Source organism: Heptranchias perlo, chromosome 6, assembly GCF_035084215.1.
Source record: "Heptranchias perlo isolate sHepPer1 chromosome 6, sHepPer1.hap1, whole genome shotgun sequence".
Lineage (NCBI taxonomy): Eukaryota > Metazoa > Chordata > Chondrichthyes > Hexanchiformes > Hexanchidae > Heptranchias > Heptranchias perlo.
In genome coordinates, this window is record NC_090330.1 from 13,099,499 (window position 1) to 13,122,834 (window position 23,336).

Sequence of the window (23,336 nt, forward strand, 5' to 3'; positions counted from 1 at the left end):
ACCCAGTTTCACAGCGGGCAATGTATTTTAACAAACGAGCCATAGGGGAGCATTATTCCTCCTTCATTCACACAGCATGGACACAAAACATTAACAGTGGGAGTGTGGCACTTGGTTCATCTCTTCGATCAGATCTGCCTTGAGGGATTTTACTCTGTGTGGTTGAAGCTTACTAATTAAGAGGACCCTAAAAGAACTGAATTCTTGTTGATCCGATTGCCTTGGTTGAGCAAACGCCTTTGGCGTTGATTTAAACGTATTGGGAATTGATGGATCTCTGAGAAAATGCTTTTTCAAAAAGGGCCACCCCATTTAACTGGCCTCAGCTACATTAGCCGAAATCTGGAGACTCATAGTATTGGTCATGCACCAAAACTTGGACATCAACCGGGGAAGCATAATGCATTTGATGATTGGCAAGTCATTTAGTTCCATTAAGAGCAGGAAAAATGCGCTGCAGTTTCAGAAGCAAAATATAGCAATTTAAAGTGCATACATATCTGTACTGAAAGCAAAGCTACTTAGTCCAATGCTAAAAGAAAAAAATGTCTAAAATGCACTTTGAGTGCTTCTCTCATTGTAATCAGGGAAGCTTTATATGTCCTGCTTTAGGTTGGCTAACTCAATGCAGAACTACAGGTCGAACCAGGAACCCAGAGAGTGGTTAGAATGTGGAACTTACTACTACAAGGTGTAATTGAGGCAAATAGCATAGATGCATTTAAGGGAAGCTAGATAGGTACATGAAGGAGAAAGGAATAGAAGAGTCTGCTAATAGGGTTAGATGGAGGAGGCGTGTGTGGAGCATAAAGACTGGCATAGACCAGTTGTGCCGAATAGCCTGTTTCTGTGCTGTACATTCTAGGTAATTCTATGTAGTATGTGTGAGCGTTACAGTACATCAGAGCCCAGGTCTTTGGAGAATGACTATTTATAATGATGATAAACAGCAGCTAACAGAGCACCATCATTATTTGGCTGCTCCTGTGGAGCCTCGAATCAAGCTCTGCGTGTGAAGTGGGTTGAGTTCATCTCTCAGCCAATTTCATGTTAAAATGGTGCTCCTTTTGTGTTAAAGCATCTGATGCTTCCTTTATGCACACTTCATTTTTCCTCGATAGGAAGTACAATGCAGAAGGGCTACCAATAGAAATCGCTCTACGCTCTTCCTTTTTGATGTACTCTGAGCATGATATTTTGACATGCCAACGTTTCTGCAGCATCTGCGGAACAAAAGCAACATAAGGGTTGTTTTGTCACCGTGAAACCAATGGGATTAAACTGGATAGCTCTTTTTCGGCCAGCACGGCCACGATGAGCTGAATGGCCTCCTTCTGTGCTGTGACTTTCTGTGATTCTATGATACGATTCTATCTTGGCCTAGACTTTTGAATACCGAGTGTACCTTTGGAGAATTCAAAAGAGCCTATGCTGAGCCGAGTTAAAAAGCTTTTCAGCTCCGTGACTGAAAAAAAATGTTTTGTTCCTCTATTTTAATTCAGCTTTAGTTCTTAACAAAATCGAGTGTGAAAGTCTGGCAAAGTTTGTACTCCTTGTATTGTGCATCACGAATGTGCGAACTGAATTTCTCTTCCCAGTTTTCTCTCCGTGGGTGTTGCCTTTTTTCTAGGAGGAGTGGGGGCGCTTTTAAAAGGTGCCAACAAGCCTCTGGCACCTCAGTCAAGTGGCAGCTTTTCACGCGTGAGCGTAGACACCGAAGGAACTATAAATGTGTGCAATTGGAGTGTTATATGGGCAAAGAATGCTTACTTCGGATTTCCATCCATAATGTATATGATGTGCATTTCCAGTGGGTGTTCGGACTGGTAGAGAAAGCTCCTGCTTCAAAGAGGCAGGAGCTTCATTTCAACATGGTTAAGGCATGATATGACATCATTTCGATATTCCCAGTTTTCTCATTGGAAGCACCGGATCGGCACTATTTCTTATAAAAATAAGAAATCAGAGCAGGAATAGGCCATAAGGCCCCTCAAGTCTACTTCGCCATTCAATAAGATCATGGCCAATCTTCTACCGCAACTTCATTTTTCATCCCTATCCCCATATTTCTTGATTCCATTAGTGACCAAAAATCTATCGTTCTCAGTCTTGAATATACTCAATGACTGAGCATTCACAGCCCTCTGGGGTAGAGAATTCCAAAGATTCACAACCCATTGAGTGAAGAAACTTTTCCTCATCTCGGTCCTAAATGGCCGATCCCTTATCTTGAGACTGTGACCCCTAGTTCTAGACTTTCCAGCCAGGGGAAACAGCCTCTCAGCATCTACCCTGTCAAGCCCCCTCAGAATTTTATATATTTCAACCTCTCATTCTTCTAAACTCCAGAGAATATAGGCCCATCATACTCAATCTCTCCTCATTGGACATGCCCTCTCATCCTAGGAATCAATCTAGTGAACCTTCGTTGCACCCTGTCTAAGGCAAGTATGTCCTTCCTTAGGTTAGGAGACCCAAATTGTAGACAGTACACCAGGTGTGGTCTCACCAGAACCCTATGTAATTGCAGTAAGACCTCCTTACTCTCATACTCCAATTCCCTTGCAATAAAGGCCAACATACCATTTGCCTTCCTAATTGCTTGCTGTACCTGCATGTTAACTGTCTGTGTTTCATGTATAAGGACACCCAAATTCCTGTGAATAACAACTTTTCTTAGTCTCTCACCTTTTAAAAAATATTCTGCTTTTCTATTCTTCCTACCAAAATGGATAATTTCACATTTCCCCACATTATACTCCATCTGCCACCTTCTCGCCCACTCATTTAACCTGTCCATAGCCCTTTGCAGACTCTTTGTGTCCTCACAGCTTACTTTTCCACCTAGCTTTGTATCTTCAGCAAACTTGCATAAATTACACTCAGTCCCCTCATCTAAGTCATCGATATATATTGCAAACAGCTGAGGCCCAAGCACTGATCCTTGCAGCACCCCATTACAACCTGCCAACCTGAAAATGACCTGTTTATTCCTACTCTCTGTTTTCTGTCCATTAACCAATCCTCAATACGTGCTAATATATTACCCCAAATCCCACGAGCCATTCATTTCTCCAATTTCATCAATTTGCCCATACAAAATGGGTGTCTAGGGTTGCTGGGTCCTGTGCTGGATGCGGAAGTGACTTAAAGGGACAGACACATAAGTAAAATTAATGTTTTCAAGTGATGCTTATTTTTTTGGCATGGGTTCTGGCACTGCCATATTTTGACTTAGAATCATAGAATGGTGATGGCCCATTGAGCCTTCACCGACTCTCTGCAAGAGCAATCCACCTAGTCCCACTCCCCCGTCCTTACCCCATAGCCCTGTAAATTTTTCTCCCTTGGGTACCTATCTAATTCCTTGTTGAAAGCCACAATTGACCCTGCTTCCACCACCCTTTCAGGCAGTGCTTTCCAGATCCTAACCACTCACTGTGTAAAAAAAGTTTTTCCTCATATCACCTTTGGTTCTTTTGCCATTCACCTTAAACCTGTGTCCTCTGGTTCGTGACCTTTCTGCCAGTGAGAACTGCTTTCTTTATTTAATTTATCTAGACCCTTCATGATTTTGAACACCTCTATCAAATCTCCTCTCAACCTTCTCTGCTCTAAGGAGAACAATCCCAGCTTTTCCAGTCTATCCACATAACAGAGGTCCCTCATCCCTGGAACCATTCTAGTAAATCTTTTCTGCACATCCTTCCTAAAGTGCGGTGCCCAGTATTGGACACTATACTCCAATTGTGAAGAACCAGTGTTTTATAAAGGTTCAACATAACATCCTCGCTTTTGTACTCTATGCCTCTATTTATAAAGCTCAGGATCCCGTATGCTTTCTTAACCGCTTTCTCAACCTGTCCTGCCACCTTCAGCGACCTGTGTACATATATCCCCAGGTCTCTCTGTTCCTGCACCCTCTTTAGAATTGTACCATTTAATTTATACTGCCTCTCCTCATTCTTCCTACCAAAATGTATCACTTCAAACTTCTCGGCGTTAAATTTCATCTGTCACATGTCCGCCCATTCCACCAACCTCTCTATGTCCTCTTGAAGTCTACCACTATGCTCCTGACTGTTTACTACATGTCCAAGTTTTGTGTCATCTGCAAATTTTGAAATTGTGCCCTGTAGACCCAAGTCCAAGTCATTAATATATATCAAGAAAAGTAGTGGTCCCAGTACCAACCCCTGGGGAACACCACTGTATACCTTCCTCCAATCTGAAAAACAGCCGTTCACCAATACTCTCTGTTTCCTATTACTTAGCCAATTTTGTATCCATGTTGCCACTGCCCGTTTTATTCCATGGGCTTCAATTTTATTGGCAAGCCTATTAAATGGCACCTTATCAAATGCCTTTTGGAAGTCCATATACACAACTTCAATCTCATTGCCCTCATCAAGCCTCTCTGTTACTTCATCAAAAAACTCAATCAAGTTGGTCAAACATGATTTGCCTTTAACAAACCCGTGCTGGCTTTCCCTTATTAATCCACACTTGTCCAAGTGACTATTAATTTTGCCCCGGATTACTGATTCTAAAAGCTTCCCCACCACCATGGTTAAACTGACTGGCCTGTAGTTGCTGGGTTTATCTTCACATCCTTTTTTGAACAAAGGTGTAACATTTGCAATTCTTCAGTCCTCCGGCACCACCCCTGTGTCTAAGGAGGATTGGAAGATTGTGGCCAGTACTTCCGCAATTTCCGCCCTTACTTCCCTCAGCATCATAGGATGCATCCCATCCGGATCTGGTGACTTATCTATTTAAAGTATAGCCAGCCTTTTCTACTATCTCATCTTTTTATCAATTTTTATCCTATACAATATCTCAAACACTTCGTCTTTTACTATGGCTTTGGCCGTATCTTTTTCCTTGGTAAAGACAGATGCAAAATACTCATTTAGTATCTCTGCCTCTAGGCTGTTAAAAGAAGCAAGGGAGGAAATAGCAGAGGCTTTGACCATCATTTTCCAATCCTCCCTGGCTACTGGCATGGTGCCAGAGCATTGAATGACTACTAACATTGTACCGTTGTTTAAAAAGGGAGGAAAGGATAGACCTAGTAATTACGGGCCAGTCAATCTAACCTCGGTGGTAGACAAATTATTGGAATCAATTCAGAGGGACAGAAAAAAACGTTATTTGGAAAGGCACGGATTAACCAAGGACAGTCAACATGGATTTGTTAAGGGAAGGTCGTGTCTGACCAACTTGATTGAATTTTTTGAGGCGGTAACAAGGAGGGTCGATGAGGGCAGTGTAAATGATGTAGTTTACATGGATTTTAGCAAGGCTTTTGACAAGGTCCCACAGACTGGCAGACTGGTCAAAAAAGTAAAAGCCCATGGGATGCAAGGGAAAGTGGCAAATTGGATCCAAAATTGGCTCAGTGGCAGGAAGCAAAGGGTAATGGTGGACTGTTTTTTGCAAGTTGTAAGCTGTTTCCAATGGGTTTCCACAGAGCTTAGTACTAGGTCCCTTCATTTTTGTGGTATATATTAATGATTTAGACTTAAATGTATGGGGCATGATTAAGAAGTTTGCAGATGATACAAAAACTGGCCTTATGGTTGATGGTGAGGAAGAAAACTGTAGACTGCAGGAAGATATCAATGAACTGGTCAGGTGGGCAGAAAAGTGGCAAATGGAATGCAATCCGGAGAAGTGTGAGGTAGTGCATTCGGGAAGGTCAAACAAGGCAAGGGAATACACAATAAATGGGAGGATATTGAGAGGTGTAGAGGAACAGAGGGTCCTTGGAGTGCATGTCTACAGATCCCTGAAAGTCGCAGGACAGGTAGATAAGGTGGTTAAGAAGGCATACAGGATACTTTCCTTTATTAGCTGAGGCATAGAATATAAGAGCAGGGAGGTTATGCTAGAACTGTATAAAACATTGGTTAGGCCACAGCTGGTGTACTGCGTACAGATCTGCTCACCGCACAACAGGAAAGATGTGATTACACTAGAGAGGCTACAGAGGAGATTTACAAGGATGTTGCCAGGACTGGAGAATTTTAGCTATGAGGAAAGATTAGATAGGCTGGGGTTGTTTTCTTTGGAACAGAGGAGGCTGAGGGGTGATTTAATTGAGGTGTATCAAATTATGAGGGGCCTAGATAGAGTGGACAGGAAGGACCTATTTCCCGCAGCAAGAGAGCTCACAATCAGGGGGCATAGATTGGTAGAGGGATTAGGGGGGAGCTGAGGAAATGTTTTTTCATTCAGAGGGTAGTTGGGAGGGGGGGGGGTCTGGAACTCACTACCTGATAGGGTGGTAGAGGCAGAAACCCTCATCACGTTTAAAAAGCACTTGGATATGCACATGAAGTGCCATAACCGACAAGGCTCCGGACCAAGTGCTGGAAAGTGGGATTAGGCTGGGTAGCTCTTTTTCAACTGGCACAGACACGATGGGCTGAATGGCCGCCTCCTGTGCCGTAAATTTTTCTATGTTTCTTTCTATGTTTCCGTGCGTATATCTCCTTTTTGGTCCCTAATCGGCCCCACTCTTCTCTTAATACCCGTTTACTATTTAAATGCCTGTAAAAGACTTTTGGATTCCCTTTTATGTTAGCTGCCAGTCTATTCTCAAACTCTCTCTTTGCCCGTCTTATTTCCTTTTTTACTTCCCTTCTGAAGTTTCTATACTCAGCCTGGTTCTTACTTGTATTGACAACCTGACATCTATCATATGTCATCTGTCTTTTTCTGCTTGATCTTGTTCTCTATCTCTTTCGTCATCCAGGGAGAGCTGGCTTTGGTTGTCCTGCCTTTCCCCCTTGTGGGAATGTACCTAGACTGTACCTGAACCATCTCTTCTTTAAAGGCCACCCATTGTTCAATTACAGTTTTGCCTGCCAATCTTTAAATCCAATTTACCCAGGCCAGATCCGTTCTCAACCCACTGAAATTGGTCTTCCTCCGAGTAAGTATTTTTATTCTAGATTGCTCCTTGTCAGTTTCCATATTTAATCTAAACCTTATGATACTATGATCGCTGTTCCCTAAATGTTCCCCCACTGACACTTGCTCCTCTTGACCCACCTCATTCCTCAGAATCAGATCCAGCAATGCCTCCTTCCTCATTGGGCTGGAAACATATTGATCAAGAAGGTTCTCCTGAACACACTTCAGAAATTCTTCCCCTTCTTTGTCCTTTACACTATTAATATCCCAGTCTATATTAGTGTAATTGAAGTCCCCCATTATCACTACTCTATGGCTCTTGCACCTCTCTGTAATTTCCCCGCAAATTTGCTCCTCTATATCCTTCCCACTATTTGGTAGCCAATAGAATACACCCAGTAGTGTAATGGCACCTCTATTGTTTCTTAACTTTAACCAAATGGATTCTGTCCTTGACCCCTCCAGGACATCCTCTCTCTCCAGCACTGCAATATTCTCCTTAATCAATACTGCCAACCCCCCTCCTTTCTTTCCTTCCTTATCTTTCCTGAACACCTTGAATCCAAGAATATTTAGTACCTAATCCTGCCCTTTTTTGAGACAGGTCTCTGTTATTGCCACGAGATCATATTCCCATGTAGCTAATTGCGCCTGTAGCTCACCGACTTTATTTACCCTCTTTGTGCGTTTACACACATGCACTGTAAGCCTATCTTAGACCTTCTTGTATTCTCCCTTAGTCTGACCCCACTTAATACTGTGCTATTTCTTACTCTAGTGCTATGTCTCTCCCAATCCTTTGTGCACCTTGTTTCCCCTTTCTAATGCTACATCCTGGTGCCCATCTCCCTGCCAAACTAGTTTAAACCCTCCCCCACAGCACTAGTGAACCTTCCCGCGAGGACATTAGTCCCAGCTCTGGTGAGGTGCAACCCGTCTGGCTTGTACAGGTCCCAACTCCCCCAGAACTAGTCCCAATGTCCCATGAATCTAAAGCCCTCCCTCCTACACCACCTCTCCAGCAGGCATTCATCTGCTCTATCCTCCTATTTCTATACGCACTAGCTCATGGCACCGGGAGTAATCCGGAGATTACCAACTTTGAGGTCCTGCTTATTAATTTCTTACCTCGCTCCCTAAAATCTGCCTGCAGTACCTCATCCCTCTTTCTACTTATATTGTTGTTACCGATGTAGACCATGACCTCTGGCTGTTCACCCTCCCCCCTCAGAACGTTCTACAGCTGTTCAGTGACATCCTTGACTCTGGCACCAGGGGGGGCAACATATTATCCTGGAATCACGTCTGTGGCCGCAGAAACACCTGGCTGTTCCCCTAACTATAGACCCCCCTATCACTATTGCTCTCCTAACCTTTCTTCTCTTCCCCCACCCCCCCATACAGCTGAGCCACCCATGGCTCTGTGGACGTGGCTCTGGCTGCACTCCCCAGAGTAACCCTCTCCCTCACCAGTATTCAGAACTCGATACTGATTAGAGAGTGAAATGCCCCCATGGGACTCCTGCCTGGTCCTCCTTGTCTGCCTGGCGGTTACCCAGTCCCTCTCTGCCTGCATTCTCTTAAGCAGCGGGGTGACCACCTCCAGAAACGTGCTATTCACATAGCTCTCAGCCTCATGGGTGCACTGTAGTGATGCCAGCTGCTGCTCTGAAACCCAGAGCTCGAGCTGCTCCAGCTGACGACACTTCTTGCCACCTGTGGGAGGCGTCCTGGAGTTCCCACATGCCACAGGCCGTACATTCGACGGGTCTAAGCTGCCCTGCCATGCCTCTATTTATTAGATTACTAACTAAACTTAACAGAAATAAACTAAAGACTGCAAAAAAAAAACACTCACCCCATCAGCTACTCACTACTCAGTTCCGTCTCTTGTGCTGACATCACTTTAGGTTTTTTCCTTACTCTCTGGGCTTCTCTTTTTACCTGCTCTGATGCTCCTCCCCCAGTCCCTCACAGGTCCGCGCTCGCTCTGGACTCCGGGCTCCTGATTGAGGTCTAGTCCCTGGGTCTCGCTTTTTACCTGCTCTGATGCTCCGCCCCCTAGTCTCTCACAGGTCCGCGCTCGCTCTGGACTCTGGGCTCCTGATTGAGGCCTAGCCCCTGGGCCTCGCTTTTTACCTGCTCCGATGTTCCGCCCCTGGTCTCTCGCAGGTCCACGCTCGCTCTGGACTCCGGGCTCCCGGACTTGGTCCTATAAATTGGGAGAACGGGTTTTATGGAATGTGGAAGAAAACACGGAGGAATGCTAGATCCGTGGGTTTACATCAGAGAAGGACTGTGCCTGCCTACCTTTGTTATATTTGTGGTTTTAAACATTGATTATTTATTGATAGTAAAGTTTATGACACATCACTTGGAGCGGCGGCATTGTGGATTGCATTGACCTTCTTGGGGTCTGGTGATATTCCCTACTTCATGAAAACCAGGCCAAAATATTTTAGGTGTTCCTTTCCACAATTACGCTGTAGCCTCTGAAGAAGATTATGAACAATTTGGTGCACGTGTGGAAATACCATTGCTTATATTCCGGACTTCCGAAACTCCTTCAATAACCTGTCGGGTGGTACAGTAAAATATCTCGGATGCTGAAAATATACTGAAAGTTAGTCTTTCATGTTGCTTCAGATCAGCGTGTGCTGCAAACGTTGTAATATAGATTCTCTCCTCATCGGTATTTATGGTTGAGAAAGGCATGGATGTTAGGGAACTTGGGGAAATAAATAGTGATGTCTTGAGGAGTGTACATATTACAGAGAGGGAGGTGCTGGAAGTCTTAACGCGCATCAAGGTAGATAAATCTCCGGGACCTGATGAAATGTATCCCAGGACGTTATGGGAGGTGAGGGAGGAAATTGCGGGTCCCCTAGCAGAGATATTTGAATCATCCACCGCTACAGGTGAGGTGCCTGAAGATTGGAGGGTAGCAAATGTTGTGCCTTTGTTTAAGAAGGGCGGCAGGGAAAAGCCTGGGAACTACAGACCAGTGAGCCTGACATCTGTAGTGGGTAAGTTGTTAGAGGGTATTCTGAGGGACAGAATCTACAGGCATTTGGAGAGGCAGGGACTAATTAGGAACAGTCAGCATGGTTTTGTGAGAGGAAAATCATGTCTCACGAATTTGATTGAGTTTTTTGAAGGGGTAACCAAGAAGATAGATGAGGGCTGTGCAGTAGACGTGGTCTACATGGACTTCAGCAAAGCATTTGACAAGGTATCGCATGGTAGGTTGTTACATAAGGTTAAATCTCATGGGATCCAAGGTGAGGTAGCCAATTGGATACAAAATTGGCTTGACGACAGAAGACAGAGGGTGGTTGTCGAGGGTTGTTTTTCAAACTGGATGCCTGTGTCCAGCGGTGTGCCTCAGGGATCGGTGCTGGGTCCGCTGTTATTTGTTATTTATATTAATGATTTGGATGAGAATTTAGGAGGCATGGTTAGTAAGTTTGCAGATGACACCAAGATTGGTGGCATTGTGGACAGTGAAGAAGGTTATCTAGGATTGCAACGGGATCTTGATAAATTGGGCCAGTGGGCCGATGAATGGCAGATGGAGTTTAATTTAGATAAATGTGAGGTGATGCATTTTGGTAGATCGAATCGGGCCAGGACCTACTCCGTTAATGGTAGGGCGTTGGGGAGAGTTATAGAACAAAGAGATCTAGGAGTACAGATTCATAGCTCCTTGAAAGTGGAGTCACAGGTGGATAGGGTGGTGAAGAAGGCATTCAGCATGCTTGGTTTCATTGGTCAGAACATTGAATGCAGGAGTTGGGATGTCTTGTTGAAGTTGTACAGGGCATTGGTGAGGCCACACTTGGAGTACTGTGTACAGTTCTGGTCACCCTATTATAGAAAGGATATTATTAAACTAGAAAGAGTGCAGAAAAGATTTACTAGGATGCTACCGGGACTTGATGGTTTGACTTACAGGGAGAGGTTAGACAGACTGGGACTTTATTCCCTGGAGAGTAGGAGGTTAAGGGGTGATCTTATAGAAGTCTATAAAATAATGAGGGGCATAGATAAGGTCGATAGTCAAAATCTTTTCCCAAAGGTAGGGGAGTCTATAACGAGGGGGCACAGATTTAAGGTGAGAGGGGAGAGATACAAAAGGATCCAGAGGGGCAATTTTTTCACTCAAAGGGTGGTGAGTGTCTGGAACGAGCTGCCGGAGGCAGTAGTAGAGGCGGGTACAATTTTGTCTTTTAAAAAGCATTTGGACAGTTACATGGGGAAGATGGGTATCGAGGGATATGGGCCAAGTGCAGGCAATTGGGACTAGCTTAGTGGTATAAACTGGGCGACATGGACATGTTGGGCCGAAGGGCCTGTTTCCATGTTGTAACTTCTATGATTCTATGGATTCTATGATCTCCAGCTGGTGAAACCAGATTTCGGGTCTGGCATTGAGGAAACATATGATCCGTTTATTTCAGCTATAATCTCATCCAGACGTGAAGTATCATGCTGTACGTGCCTAATTGCTTTGTTTGCCACTTGCAGATTGACACAAAGACATAGCGGGGGTATTTTTAACCTTTGGTGATAGTGTAAAATGGGCAGTATTTGATCGACTGCTAGTTATAAGTCTCTCCTGATTTCCTTTTCCAAGGAAAATTGGGAGAGGTGTATATCGAACGGCCGATCCGATATTGCCTGTTTTACATGATCACCAAACGTTAAAACTACCCTCATCGTTACGGTTCTTGGACTATGGAACAATTGCTAGAGGTGAGACCCAAGGTGTAAGACCATCTCCATCTTCAACTCTTAGCTTTGCCTCAATTTTCCTCCATAGAGGAGCAGGTATCTTGTGATGACGCTGAGCAACAGGAATAAGAAACATGTCGATATGTGGCTTTTCTATATTGTCGAATACATGAGAGAATTCACTGCAAGTTTTGCCTTCTGATGTTGGTACGTTGAAGCTGTACATTGAAGCTATAGACTGCTGAAGGTAATCTAATGAGTTGTGGTGCATGAGTTGCATGGAAGCCAAGTGGACAACAAGGTTTTCCTTTCACTATCAACACATGAACTGAGACCGCTTGCTTGCTGGACTTGATCTGAGCAGAAAATCTTCCAAATACTGGAAGAAGTGTGTTTGTGCCAAATGGAAATAACTGCATTTGCAGGTGGTGGAGTTTAAATTGGCTTTCAGGACCAGCGGTAATAGATTGTGGGGGTCCTGTCGCGTCAGGTGAGCTTGTTCGGCCTGGATGAAGCACTCCTGCTCCTCCGCGCCCACGAGCAGTGCAATAGATGCGCTCATCTCATGGATCTGGCCCTTCCCGCCTGCTTTCACCTGATGTGGATCAGAAGCGATGGGAAACCCGAACAGGTAAGGTTAAATTCGTTTTACATTTCTGACACACAAAAAAATTAAGTGCCTCAACTATCGCAGTGAGGTACATTGCCCCTTTAAGTATCAGCCCGCTGGTTTTAAGTGGGGATGCACTTCTGGGTTTCTGTTGCGCGCATGCATCCAAACGTGCCTGGGTTAAACCCGGAAGTTGGAGCCGGGATGCTGTCTCACTGAAGAATTCAATTATTTTTACTACCCAGGCCACCTGTTCTTGGGGGTTAAAATGACCCCCCTGGAATCAGCAGTGACTTGAATTGGTACATATTTGGCATGTTGCGGATTACTGAATTGATGGTGTGCTGGTCTGCTCCAGTGAATAAATATGCATTGTCATCATTTCCTGTGCTACCTACAGTAGATTCTGTTTCGGTAACTTGCTGCATATTGTGCCGCTTTGATTGGCCACTTTTTGTGGATATGTCCCTGGGCCACCAAATGTCATCGATACTTTTGTAGAGAAAGAAAGAACTTGCATTTATATAGTGCCTTTCACGACCTCACGATGTCCCAAAATGCTTTACACCGAGTAGTGTACTATTGAAGCATGGTCACTATTGTAATGCAGAAAACACGGCAGCCAATTTGCACACAGTAAGGTCCGACTAACAGCAATGTGATAATGGCCAGATAATCTGTTTTAGTGATGTTGGTTGAGGGATAAATATTGGCCAGGACACCGGTGAGAACTCCACTGCTCTTCTTCAAAAAGGTGCCGTGGGATCTTTTATATCCACTTGAGAGGGCAGATGGGGCCTCGGTTTAATGTCTTATCCGAAAGATGGCATCTACAACAGTGCAGCACTCCCTCAGTACTGCACTAAAATGTCAGCCTAGATTTTGTGCTCAAGTCCCTGGCGTGGGACTTGAATCCCCACAACCTTCTGACTCAGAGGCGAGAGTGTTACAAAATGAGCCATGGCTGACTATGAAGCAGCTGACAAATAGAGGTCTACATTTGAATCACTGACAGAACTGGGAGAAGTGATTTCATGTCCTGTATGTGCGACATTCTTTGTCCTTTGCTGGACAATCACCACTATGGGGTCATTTCCAGCAACAACACAAATGATTGGAGTTGACTTGGTTTGACTGTGGTTGTGCCCTGGTATGCTGCACTTTCTGCTTGACTCTTATCCAGTTGATGATGATTTGTTGCTTAGTTTCCACATCTGCTGCATGACATTTGACTGGGTGAAGAGCTCTGACTAGCTCTAAAAGCTCGCCTCTGATGTACGCTTTCTCCAGGGAATCGGCAGCAGAAGATTTTAGATGAACATCCTTCTATAATGTGTGGTTTGATTTCCCGATCGGCATCGGCAAAACTGCATGCTGCTGCTTGTCGACGTAAGCAGGTGCAAAAGGCATCTAATGGTCCATTTTTATGTTGTGCATCATGTCGGAGTATGATTGGTTGTTATTTGTATTTTGCTTGGGAGTGGGATCAGTTGGGGCTTTCTAACCATTCCACAGTGTGCAGCATTTCCGACATCAGACAGTGGGGGTGAAATGCAACTTCGATGGTGGGGTAAAACGGGCCTATTTTGTGCTCCCGCCAAAGTTCAATTTTACCCTTAGTGGGGTAGATTTTGACTTTGTGCGATAGTGTAAAATGGGTTGACAGCGAGTCGGCAGTCCGTTTTACATCTCTCCTGATTGACTTCAATGGAAATAACAATGTAAATCAGTAGTGTAAGCCTTTCCAACCAGAGTCTGATCTTGACATCCGTATTGCAGTACAGTCCATTCAACAGTGATTGAGAACACTGGCTGATTTTCCCCTTCTGTAGCCCAGAGGCACTTTGGTCAATTGTAACATCCCAACTGCTATCCTGTGCTGATATCATCTGATTCAGCGCAACTTGAGGATTAAACCTGGGGCCTTCTAGCTTGTGTGGTTCAGTATAACACCATGCCGTGCATTTACACACAATCCATAGCGGGGATCAGAGACAAACTCTTATTAAAAGATTCTGGGCATGTTGTTCCCGGAGTGTTTTCAGAGACTTTCTAGGCACATTTGTCACAACATTGACAGTGTATGCTTTACTTTAATTACCTCAGACAGCAGCAGCACTCACCTGTAAATATTTTTTACTGTTTAAAAATTAAAGAAGATGCATTTCCCTAATATCCTCATTAGCAACAATAAGTGCATTCCAATCACAGCTCATACATTCACATTTCTCAAGGGTATGACAGTGTTTTCTTCTCTCTTTATGGTAACAGTTGCGTTGTTTATGTTGCATCTTATTGTAGGCGCGGCTTATAATTATTGCACTGTATAATTTTTCTCAATCAAGGCAGGGGGAGGGCGATAGCATCAACATGCTGCGTGAGCAATCGAGCAATAGTAATTTTGAAAAGTATTTTGTGTTCTTCCACCAGTTGGAGCCTGATTTTCCTGGTGAGTTAAGCTTGAGCGGGTAGGGGAAGGAGATCAGGCAGGAAGCCATTCTGCTGGCATCTTGCTGCTCGATGCCACCTCAGTGACTTTTCCAACAGAAGTGACATTGTGTATGTAACCGATCTGCCCAAATATGGGTGGGCATGTCTATAATATGTTAAATAGGTTATTTATGTCGGATGCACTCCTTGTTTGGGAGTCAACATGCTGTGACACGCGTTCACATCTGCAGCTTCACACTTCTACCAATAGGTGGAGCTGCGTAAGCTCCAGAAGCTCCAGATCCCCATAAATACACCTACAGTGTCGCCATGGACGCCTTGGCCAGTATCAGCTGGCGGCTGGGCCGAAGAGGACTCAAAAGGTATTCATTTTAGTGGGGCTGGGAGGAGCGCTGGGGTCAGGAGGAGCAGAGATACAACATAAACCCAGCCTCTGCCACTGCCGCTCTGGCTCCCCCCCCCCCCCCCCCCACTCATCGATCAGTTGCTCTCCCACAATGATACCTGGACTTCAAGGGTTAAGTTACGAGGCGAGATTACACAAATTGGGGTTGTATTTCCTAGAGTTTAGAAGGTTAAGGGGTGATCTGATCGAAGTTTATAAGATATTAAGGGAAACGGATAGGATGGATAGAGGGGAACTATTTCCACTGGTTGGGGATTCTAGGAGTAGGGGGCACAGTCTAAAAATTAGAGCCAGACCTTTCAGGAGTGAGATTAGAAAACATTTCTACACTCAAAGGGTGGTAGAAGTTTGGAACTCTCTTCCGCAAACGGCAGTTGATACTAGCTCAATTGCTAAATTTAAATGTGAGATAGATAGCTTTTTGGCAATCAAAGGTATTAATGGATATGGGCCAAAGGCAGGTATATGGAGCTAGATCACAGATCAGCCATGATCTTATCAAATGGCGGAGCAGGCACGAGAGGCTGAATGGCCTACTCCTGTTCCTATGTTCCTATGTTCCTAAACCTAGCCTGCCACTTATCCCGGGGGGCTTGGTTACTAGCTGCAGCCTGCTGACCTATTACAAACGTATCAGGCCTCCTGGCAGGACTACCAAGTTGGCTAACCATTAGCATACCGATCTGGAGGAAAATCCACCCCAAACTCTTCCCTGTTGTCTTTTATATATTGGGGCGCGGAATACAAAAACAGGGAGGTGATGATGAATCTGTACACAACGCTGGTTATAGAATCATGGTTTTTTACAACACAGCATGAGGCCATTCCATTCACCACGCCTATGCTGTCTCTCTCAACCTACGGAGCGGTGTTTATTTTAAAATGCAAAACAAGACCACATTTTTAAATCACAACGGCTGTGAATCTCCTCGCAGCTACTCCCGCTCTGCCGCCGTGGCCTCACCGCAAGTACCACGGAAAATCCCATCTCTGCACTTCCGGCCAAGTTCTGGCAGCCGAATAGGAGCCGCTCTGAGGAAATTCCCAGCCCATGAGTGCAACTTGCTCCAATTGAGTGGACTGGACTTGGCAGATCTGGATACATAGAATCAGAGAATTTACAGCACAGCAGCAGGCCATTTGTTCTATCATGCCTGTACTCTGGAGCTAGTCATTCAACTAGAACCGACTATTCTCAACTCTTCTCCCTGCCCTTTAGGCATATCTTTCTATATTCTTTATTCTACCAATACCGGATCATACTCTTGAGTAACTCTGGTAGATCTACAACTGCATTGTTGATGGACAACCTTGTTTAGGATGGCTGAATTCTGTTATTATTATTGCTGTGCTATTCTCTCTTGTATTGGCATTGATGTTTTTGGTATCTGGGCCAATACCGATACAAACAAATAATAAGCCGCACAGGAAACGTTACTGCTGTCTGCTTTTCCGTTTAAATGTTCCCTTTTAAATATTTAAGTTCTCAATTTGAACAGGCCTGCGCTAGCGCCAGGGAGCAATGGCCACCCGGTCAAAACGAATTCCCGGGCCGTCTCACTCAATACACTGGCGCCAAGTAACGTTCAGTAGAAATGAAAAAAAAAATCCATGAATGCTGGAAGGGCACAGCAGGTCAGTAGGAAGAGAAAGATGGGTTGTTGTTTCAGCCCGGATCCTATGTCAGAACAGCAAAAAAAATAAAATTTTAGGAACTGGGCCGAATAAGGATCGGGTTATTAATGCAAAGGAGCCCAAGATTGTTTAATGGTCCATCAATAACTTTGCAAAAGACGATTCTTTGAGTTAAAGGGGAAGTACAGTAAATCAGAAAATATTAGCATTTTTTGCCCACTCTAAGGCTACTAGCACAATTAATTTTGCTGAGAGACATTAGTGGTAAATGCAGCGAGTTTAAATATGGGACTATTGTGAAATTGTTTTGCGTTGAAAATGTACTGATTTACAGCACGTTCTCCTGAATTGCCCGATGTTCTTAAATGCTACACAAGGAAATATATGTACAGTTCTCAGTCATATCTTGTTGCCCTGTTTTATGTTGTTTGAATTCTGGTTAGAGGCATTCAGGAAAGAGATATTGGGGGTAATTTTGACTTTGTGCAATAGTGCAAAAATGGTCGACAGCGAATCGGCAGCCTGTATTACATCTCTCCCGATTTTCATTTCCATTGAAGTCCAATTTAGTGTTGCGTGGGGAGCATGACGTGACTATCAGCTCTGCTGACATCATGAATGGGCAGTGCTGTTCAAGGTTCCCGTTCACGAATTCTTAATTAATTTATTAATTTCAATTGTTTACGCTAACCCTGTCAGAAAGGGCTTGAAGAGATCAAAAAATGAGCCTATTTAGTTCATGAAACATTGATTTTAAAACATACTCCCTCTAAGCTTCTGATTTCTCTCCTGCTCAGGGCCTACCTATCTTTCACCCGCAAATGATGAACTCTACAGGAATGCAAGTTGTTGGTTGTTATACTTGATGAACTAATGATGTATTCTTTGTTTTTGTGTGCTATGATTTCAGATTGTTCATAGATCTTTGGCTGCCATGTTGGGATCCCTCGCAGCTTTAGCTGCCCTTGCTGTGATTGGTGATGTAAGTGTCCTTCTCCCCAATACATTTCATCAGCTTTTATGTTGAATCTTTCCAAAGATCTGTTAGGAAAGTGAAGGTATGAGTGATAAAGGCCCTGAAATTATGCTGTAGGTTAATAGCGGACAAATATTAATGTAGTTGTCTAATATTCCCTTCTGCTATTTTAATGGAGATATTAAACCATTTAAAACATATAGATTAACAATGAGTACAACAATAATAATATCCCACAGGGCAATTTCAGGACTGAAGTGGATGGTACTTGTTAACATTAGTTGCAGAGCAATTACTAATTTTTGAAATGCTAATCTGTCGAGCAGCTTCTTACATAACTCTGTACAGGTTAAAGAACAGTTCGCTCAATATGTTTGATCAAGAAAAAGAACATTTTGGCATCGTGTCTGTACCAAAAACATTTGCATTGGATTTAACTCTTGGAAAGACATATATTTTGGTATATTTGGACAATAAACACTGGCCTGGCTAGCCACGCCCATATCAACAACAACTTGCATTTATATAGCGCCTTTGATGTAGTAAAACGACCCAAGGTGCTTCACAGGAGCATTATCGAAAATATTTGACACGAACTACATAAGGAGATATTAGGATAGGTAGCCAAAAGCTTGGTCAAAGAGTTTAATGGTTTAAGGAGTATCTTAAAGGAGGAGAGATGGAGAGGTTTAGGGAGGAAATTCCAGGGCTTAGGCCTAAGCATCTATAGGCATGGCCGCCAATGGTGGAGCGATGAAAATTGGGGATGCGCAAGAGGCCAGATTTGGAGGAGTGCAGAGATCTCGTAGGGTTGTAGGACTGGAGGAGGTTCCAGAGATAGGAAGGGGCGAGGCTGTAGAGGGATTTGAAAACAAGGATGAGAATTTTAAAATCAAGGCATATCCTAAGAATGAATTAAAAAAAGATTTCCTATTCATTCCTAACCATCTAAAGCTTGCCCCCATTTTTATTCCCCATCCTCTATACTGTTTCCTACCACTCATCTTCCTTTAGCAGAGAGTGGCATGAATGGGCCATAGATTTCTTGATGACCTTTATCACTTCTGCTTTGTAGTCAGTTCAAGTACACTTCAAGTAAGATCAACTTGACAATATCCCTTCCTCCTCTTAACGCAGTTGGAGTCAAATCAGTAGGAAACATTTTGCTAGTGGTCCGACCTTATCATGGATTATCTCGCTGAACTGACTCTTCTCCTCTGTCAAACCAATAGCGTTCTCTCCCTTTCAGAGCTCGCGTAGCTTTTTCCTTAGTTTACTTTTTTACCACTTTATCACTTACATATTCTTTTGCTTTTTTCTCTCCCTCTTCTCTGTTCCTGTAATCTTCCATTTCTCTTTAGTAATTCCATTTCAATCTAGCTTCAGCATTTTCTGGCTCCCTTTTCTGTATGATCTTTCTTTATAATTTTTGATTATCTCTTAAATCTTTTCTTGTGACTGTTTTGCATGCCTGCTAGGATGCATGTACACAGTGGCTCACAAAATTGTGTTCATTTTGATGGGACAGGGTATAATGTGGGTGCGTATCAATTCTCCAAGGTGGGTTTTGAGGCAGGAACTGTTTCCGTTAATTACTATTTTCCTTTATGTTGACTAACACTCTTCTTTCATACACCCTCAACTTTCCTAATCTCATTTTTTGCCTATTCTATACTTTTTTATAGCAGATAAGGCAGGAAAATGGAGATTGAGGTTAGAAGATCAGCCATGATCTTATTGAATGGCGGAGCAGCCTCGTGGGGCCGTGTGTCCTACACTTGCTCCTATTTCTTATGTTCTTATTCTTTTGGCTGACTTTCTGTATTGTCCCTCCTATGCACATTATATGCCTATTATGGTATATGCCTATAATAATACTATTATATATATATAATATGCCAATGCATTTTATATGCCGTCCTTCAGATGAGATGTTAAACAGAGGCCCCGTCTCCTCCCTCAGGTTGATGTAAAAGATCCCAAGGCACTATTTCAAAGAAGAGCAGGGGAGTCCTCCTCGGTGTCCTGGCCAATATTTAACCTTTAACAAACATCACTAAAACAGATGATCTAGTCATTATCACATTGCCGTTTGTGGGACCTTGCTGTGCGCAAATTGGCTGCCACATTTCCTACATTACAACAGTGACTACACTTCAAAAGTACTTAATTGGCTGTAAAACCCTTTGGGGCATCCTGAGTTCGTAGAAGGCGCTATATAAATGCAAATCTTTCTTTCTTTATTTTAAAAACTTTTGCAATAACTTCTATGTTTTTCTATGAATTCCTTGCTTTTGATGTATCGCCTTTACTTCTAGTTAGAATCTGTGCAGTATCCACATATCTAAACATCTACCACTACTGGTCTGCTGTTTGATCATAGAATCATACAGCACAGAAGGAGGCCATTTGGCCCATCGTGCCTGTGCTGGCTCTTTGTAAGAGCTATCCAATTAGTCCCACTCCCCTGCTCTTTCCCCATAGTCTTGCAAAGTTTCCTGTTCATATATTCAATTCCCTTTTGAAAGTTACTATTGAATCTGCTTCCACCACCCTTTCAGGCAGTACATTCCAGATCATAACAACTCGCTGCATAAAAAAAGTCTCCTCATCTCCCCATTGATTTCTTTGCCAATGATCTTAAATCTGTGCCTCTGGTTACCATTTACCTGTATCCTCATTTACTCTTCATAATTTTGAACACCTCTATTAAATCTCCCCTTTACCTTCTCTGCTCTAAGGAGAACAATCCCAGCTTATTGTTTGCAATTCCTGCGCCATGTGGGAACTTCAGGACACTTCATGTATCCTGGAGGGCCACGTGTGCAGGAAATGCCTCCAGTTGCTCGAGCTCAAGCTGAGTTTGTGGGGCAGCAGGAGTCACTGCAGAGTATCAGGGAGGCTAAAGGTTTCCTCCATTATACATTCCAATAGGTAGTCACCCCGCAGCCACAGAGAGTTCAGGATAGCAAGTGGGTGGCCATCCGAAAGGGCAGGAAGAGGCAGGCAGTGCAGGAATCTTCTGGGTGTGTGGCACTCTCAAACTGATATTAATACCAGTGAGGGTGACCACACCTTGAAGGTGTGCGGACCTGACCATGGCACCATGGGGCAAAGGGTTGCACAGGGGGGCACAGTGAAGTGTAGAAATGCAGTAGTCATAGGGGATTTGATTGTCAGGGGACAGCCCGGCGTTTCTATGATTGTCGACGAGTCCCACATGTTGAGTTGCCTCCCTGGGGCCAGGGTAAAGGACATCACGGAGAGGGCACAGAACATTCTGCGAGGGGGAAGGGAACAGCCAGATGTTATGGTCCATGTGGGTACCAACGACAAAGGAAAGAAAAGGGGTGAGGTCCTACGGCTAGAGTTTCAGGAGCTAGGGAGGAAGTTAAAAAGCAGGACCTCAAAGGTCGGAATCTCTGGATTACTCCCTGTGCCATGTGCTAATGAGTACAGAAATAGGAAGATAAGGCAGGTTAATGTGTGGCTAAAGACATGGTGCAGGAGGGAGGGCTTCAGTTTCTTGGAGCATTGGGACCAGTTCTGGGGCAGGATGGACCTGTTCAAGACACCTCAACAGAGCTGGGACCAATGTCCTCGTGGGCCGGTTCACTAGTGCTGTGGGGGACGGTTTAAACTAATTTGGCAGGGGGATGGGCACCAGGATGTAGCATTAGAAAGGGGAAACAAGGTGCACAAAGGATTGGGAGAGAAGGATAACACTAGAGTAAGAAATAGTACAGTATTAGGTGGGATCAGACTAAGAGAGAATACAAGAAGGTCTAAGATAGGTCTACAGTGCATGTGTGTAAACGCACGGAGGTTGGTTAGCTGCAGGTGCAAATAGCCATGTGGGAATATGATGTAGTGGCGATTACGGAGACCCGGCTCAAAAAAAGGCAGGATTGAGTACTAAATATTCCTGGATACAAGGTGTTCAGGAAAGATAGGGAAGGAAAAAAAGGAGGGGGGTGGAGGGGTGGCAGTATTGATTAAGGAGAATGTTGCAGTGCTGGAGAGAGAGGTCAAGGACAGAATCCATTTGTTTAGAGTTAAGAAACAATAGAGGTGTCATTACACTACTGGGTGTATTCTATAGGCCACCAATTAGTGGGAAGGATATAGAGGAGCAAATTTGCAGGGAAATTACAGAGAGGTGCAAGAACTATAGAGTAGTGATAATGGGGGAATTAAACTATCCTAATATAGACTGGGCTAGTAATAGTGTAAAGGGCAAAGAAGGGGCGGAATTTCTGAAGTTCAGGAGAACTTTCTTGTATGTTTCCGGCCCAATGAGGAAGGAGGCATTGCTGGGTCTGGTTCTGGGGAATGAGGTGGGTCAAGTGGAGCAAGTGTCAGTGGGGGAACATTTAGGGAACAGTGATCATAGTACCATAAGGTTTAGATTAGTTATGGAAAAGGACAAAGAGCAATTTAGAGTAAAAGTACTTAACTGGAGGAGGACCTATTTCAGTGGGTTGAGAACGGATCTGGCCCGGGTAAATTGGAATCAAAGATTGGCAGGCAAAACTGTAATTGAACAATGGGCGGCCTTTAAAGAGGAGATGGTTCAGGTACAGTCTAGATACATTCCCAAGAGGGGAAAAGGTAAGGCAACCAAAGCCAGAGCTCCACAGATGATGAAAGAGATAGGGAATAAGATGAAGCAGAAAAAGGGGGCGAATGACAGGTGTCTGCAAGATAATACAAGTGAGAACTAGGCTGAATATAGAAAGTACAGAGGAGAAGTGAAAAAGGAAATAAGAGGGACAAAGAGAGAGTATGAGAATAGACTGACAGCTAACTTAAAAGGGAATTCAAAGTCTTCTGTAGGCATATAAATAATAAACGGTAGTAAGAGGAGGGGTTGGGCCGATTAGGGACCAAAAAAGAGGCAGAGGGCATGGCTGAGGTACTAAATGACTACTTTACATCTGTCTTTACCAAGGAAGAAGATACGGCCAAAGTCACAGTAAAAGGGGAGATAGTTGAGATACTGTATGGGGTAACAATTGATTGAGGAGGTACAAGAAAGGCTGGCTGTACTTAAAGTAGATAAGTCACTAGGTGTGGATGGGATGCATCCTAGGTTGCTGTGGGAAGTAAGGGTGGAAATTTCAGAGCTGCTGGCCATAATCTTTCAATCCTCCTTAGATCCGGGAGTGGTGCCAGAGGACTGGAGAATTGCAGATGTTGCACCTTTGTTCAAAAAAGGGTGTAAGGATAAACCTGACAATTACAGGCCAGTCAGTTTAACCTCGGTGGTGGGGAAAGCTTTTAGAAACGATAATCCAGGAGAAAATTAATAGTCGCTTGGACAATTGTGGATTAATAAAGGAAAGCCAGCACGGAATTGTTAAAGGCAAATCGTGTTTAACTAACTTGATTGAGTTTTTTGGTGCAGTAATGGAGAGGGTTGATGAGGGCAATGTGGTTGATGTAGTGTATATGGACTTTCAAAAGGCATTTGATAAAGTGCCATATAATAGGCTTGTCAGCAAAATTGAAGCCCATGGAATAAAAGGGGCAGTGACAGCATGGTTACGAAATTGGCTAAGTGATGGGAAACTGAGAGTAGTGGTGATCGGTTGTTTTTTGGA

The 23,336-nt window shown here is 43.9% G+C and overlaps 1 protein-coding gene across 1 annotated transcript in view; it reads left to right on the forward strand.

Annotated features, from left to right (window-relative positions):
• oca2 (oculocutaneous albinism II) overlaps positions 1-23,336 on the forward strand; it is a 386,742-nt gene that overhangs the window by 116,202 nt on the left and 247,204 nt on the right. Inside the window, exon 9 of the mRNA XM_067985374.1 lies at positions 17,668-17,739. Coding sequence (XP_067841475.1) covers positions 17,668-17,739 — 72 coding nt within the window. The remainder of the gene's footprint in view (positions 1-17,667; positions 17,740-23,336) is intronic.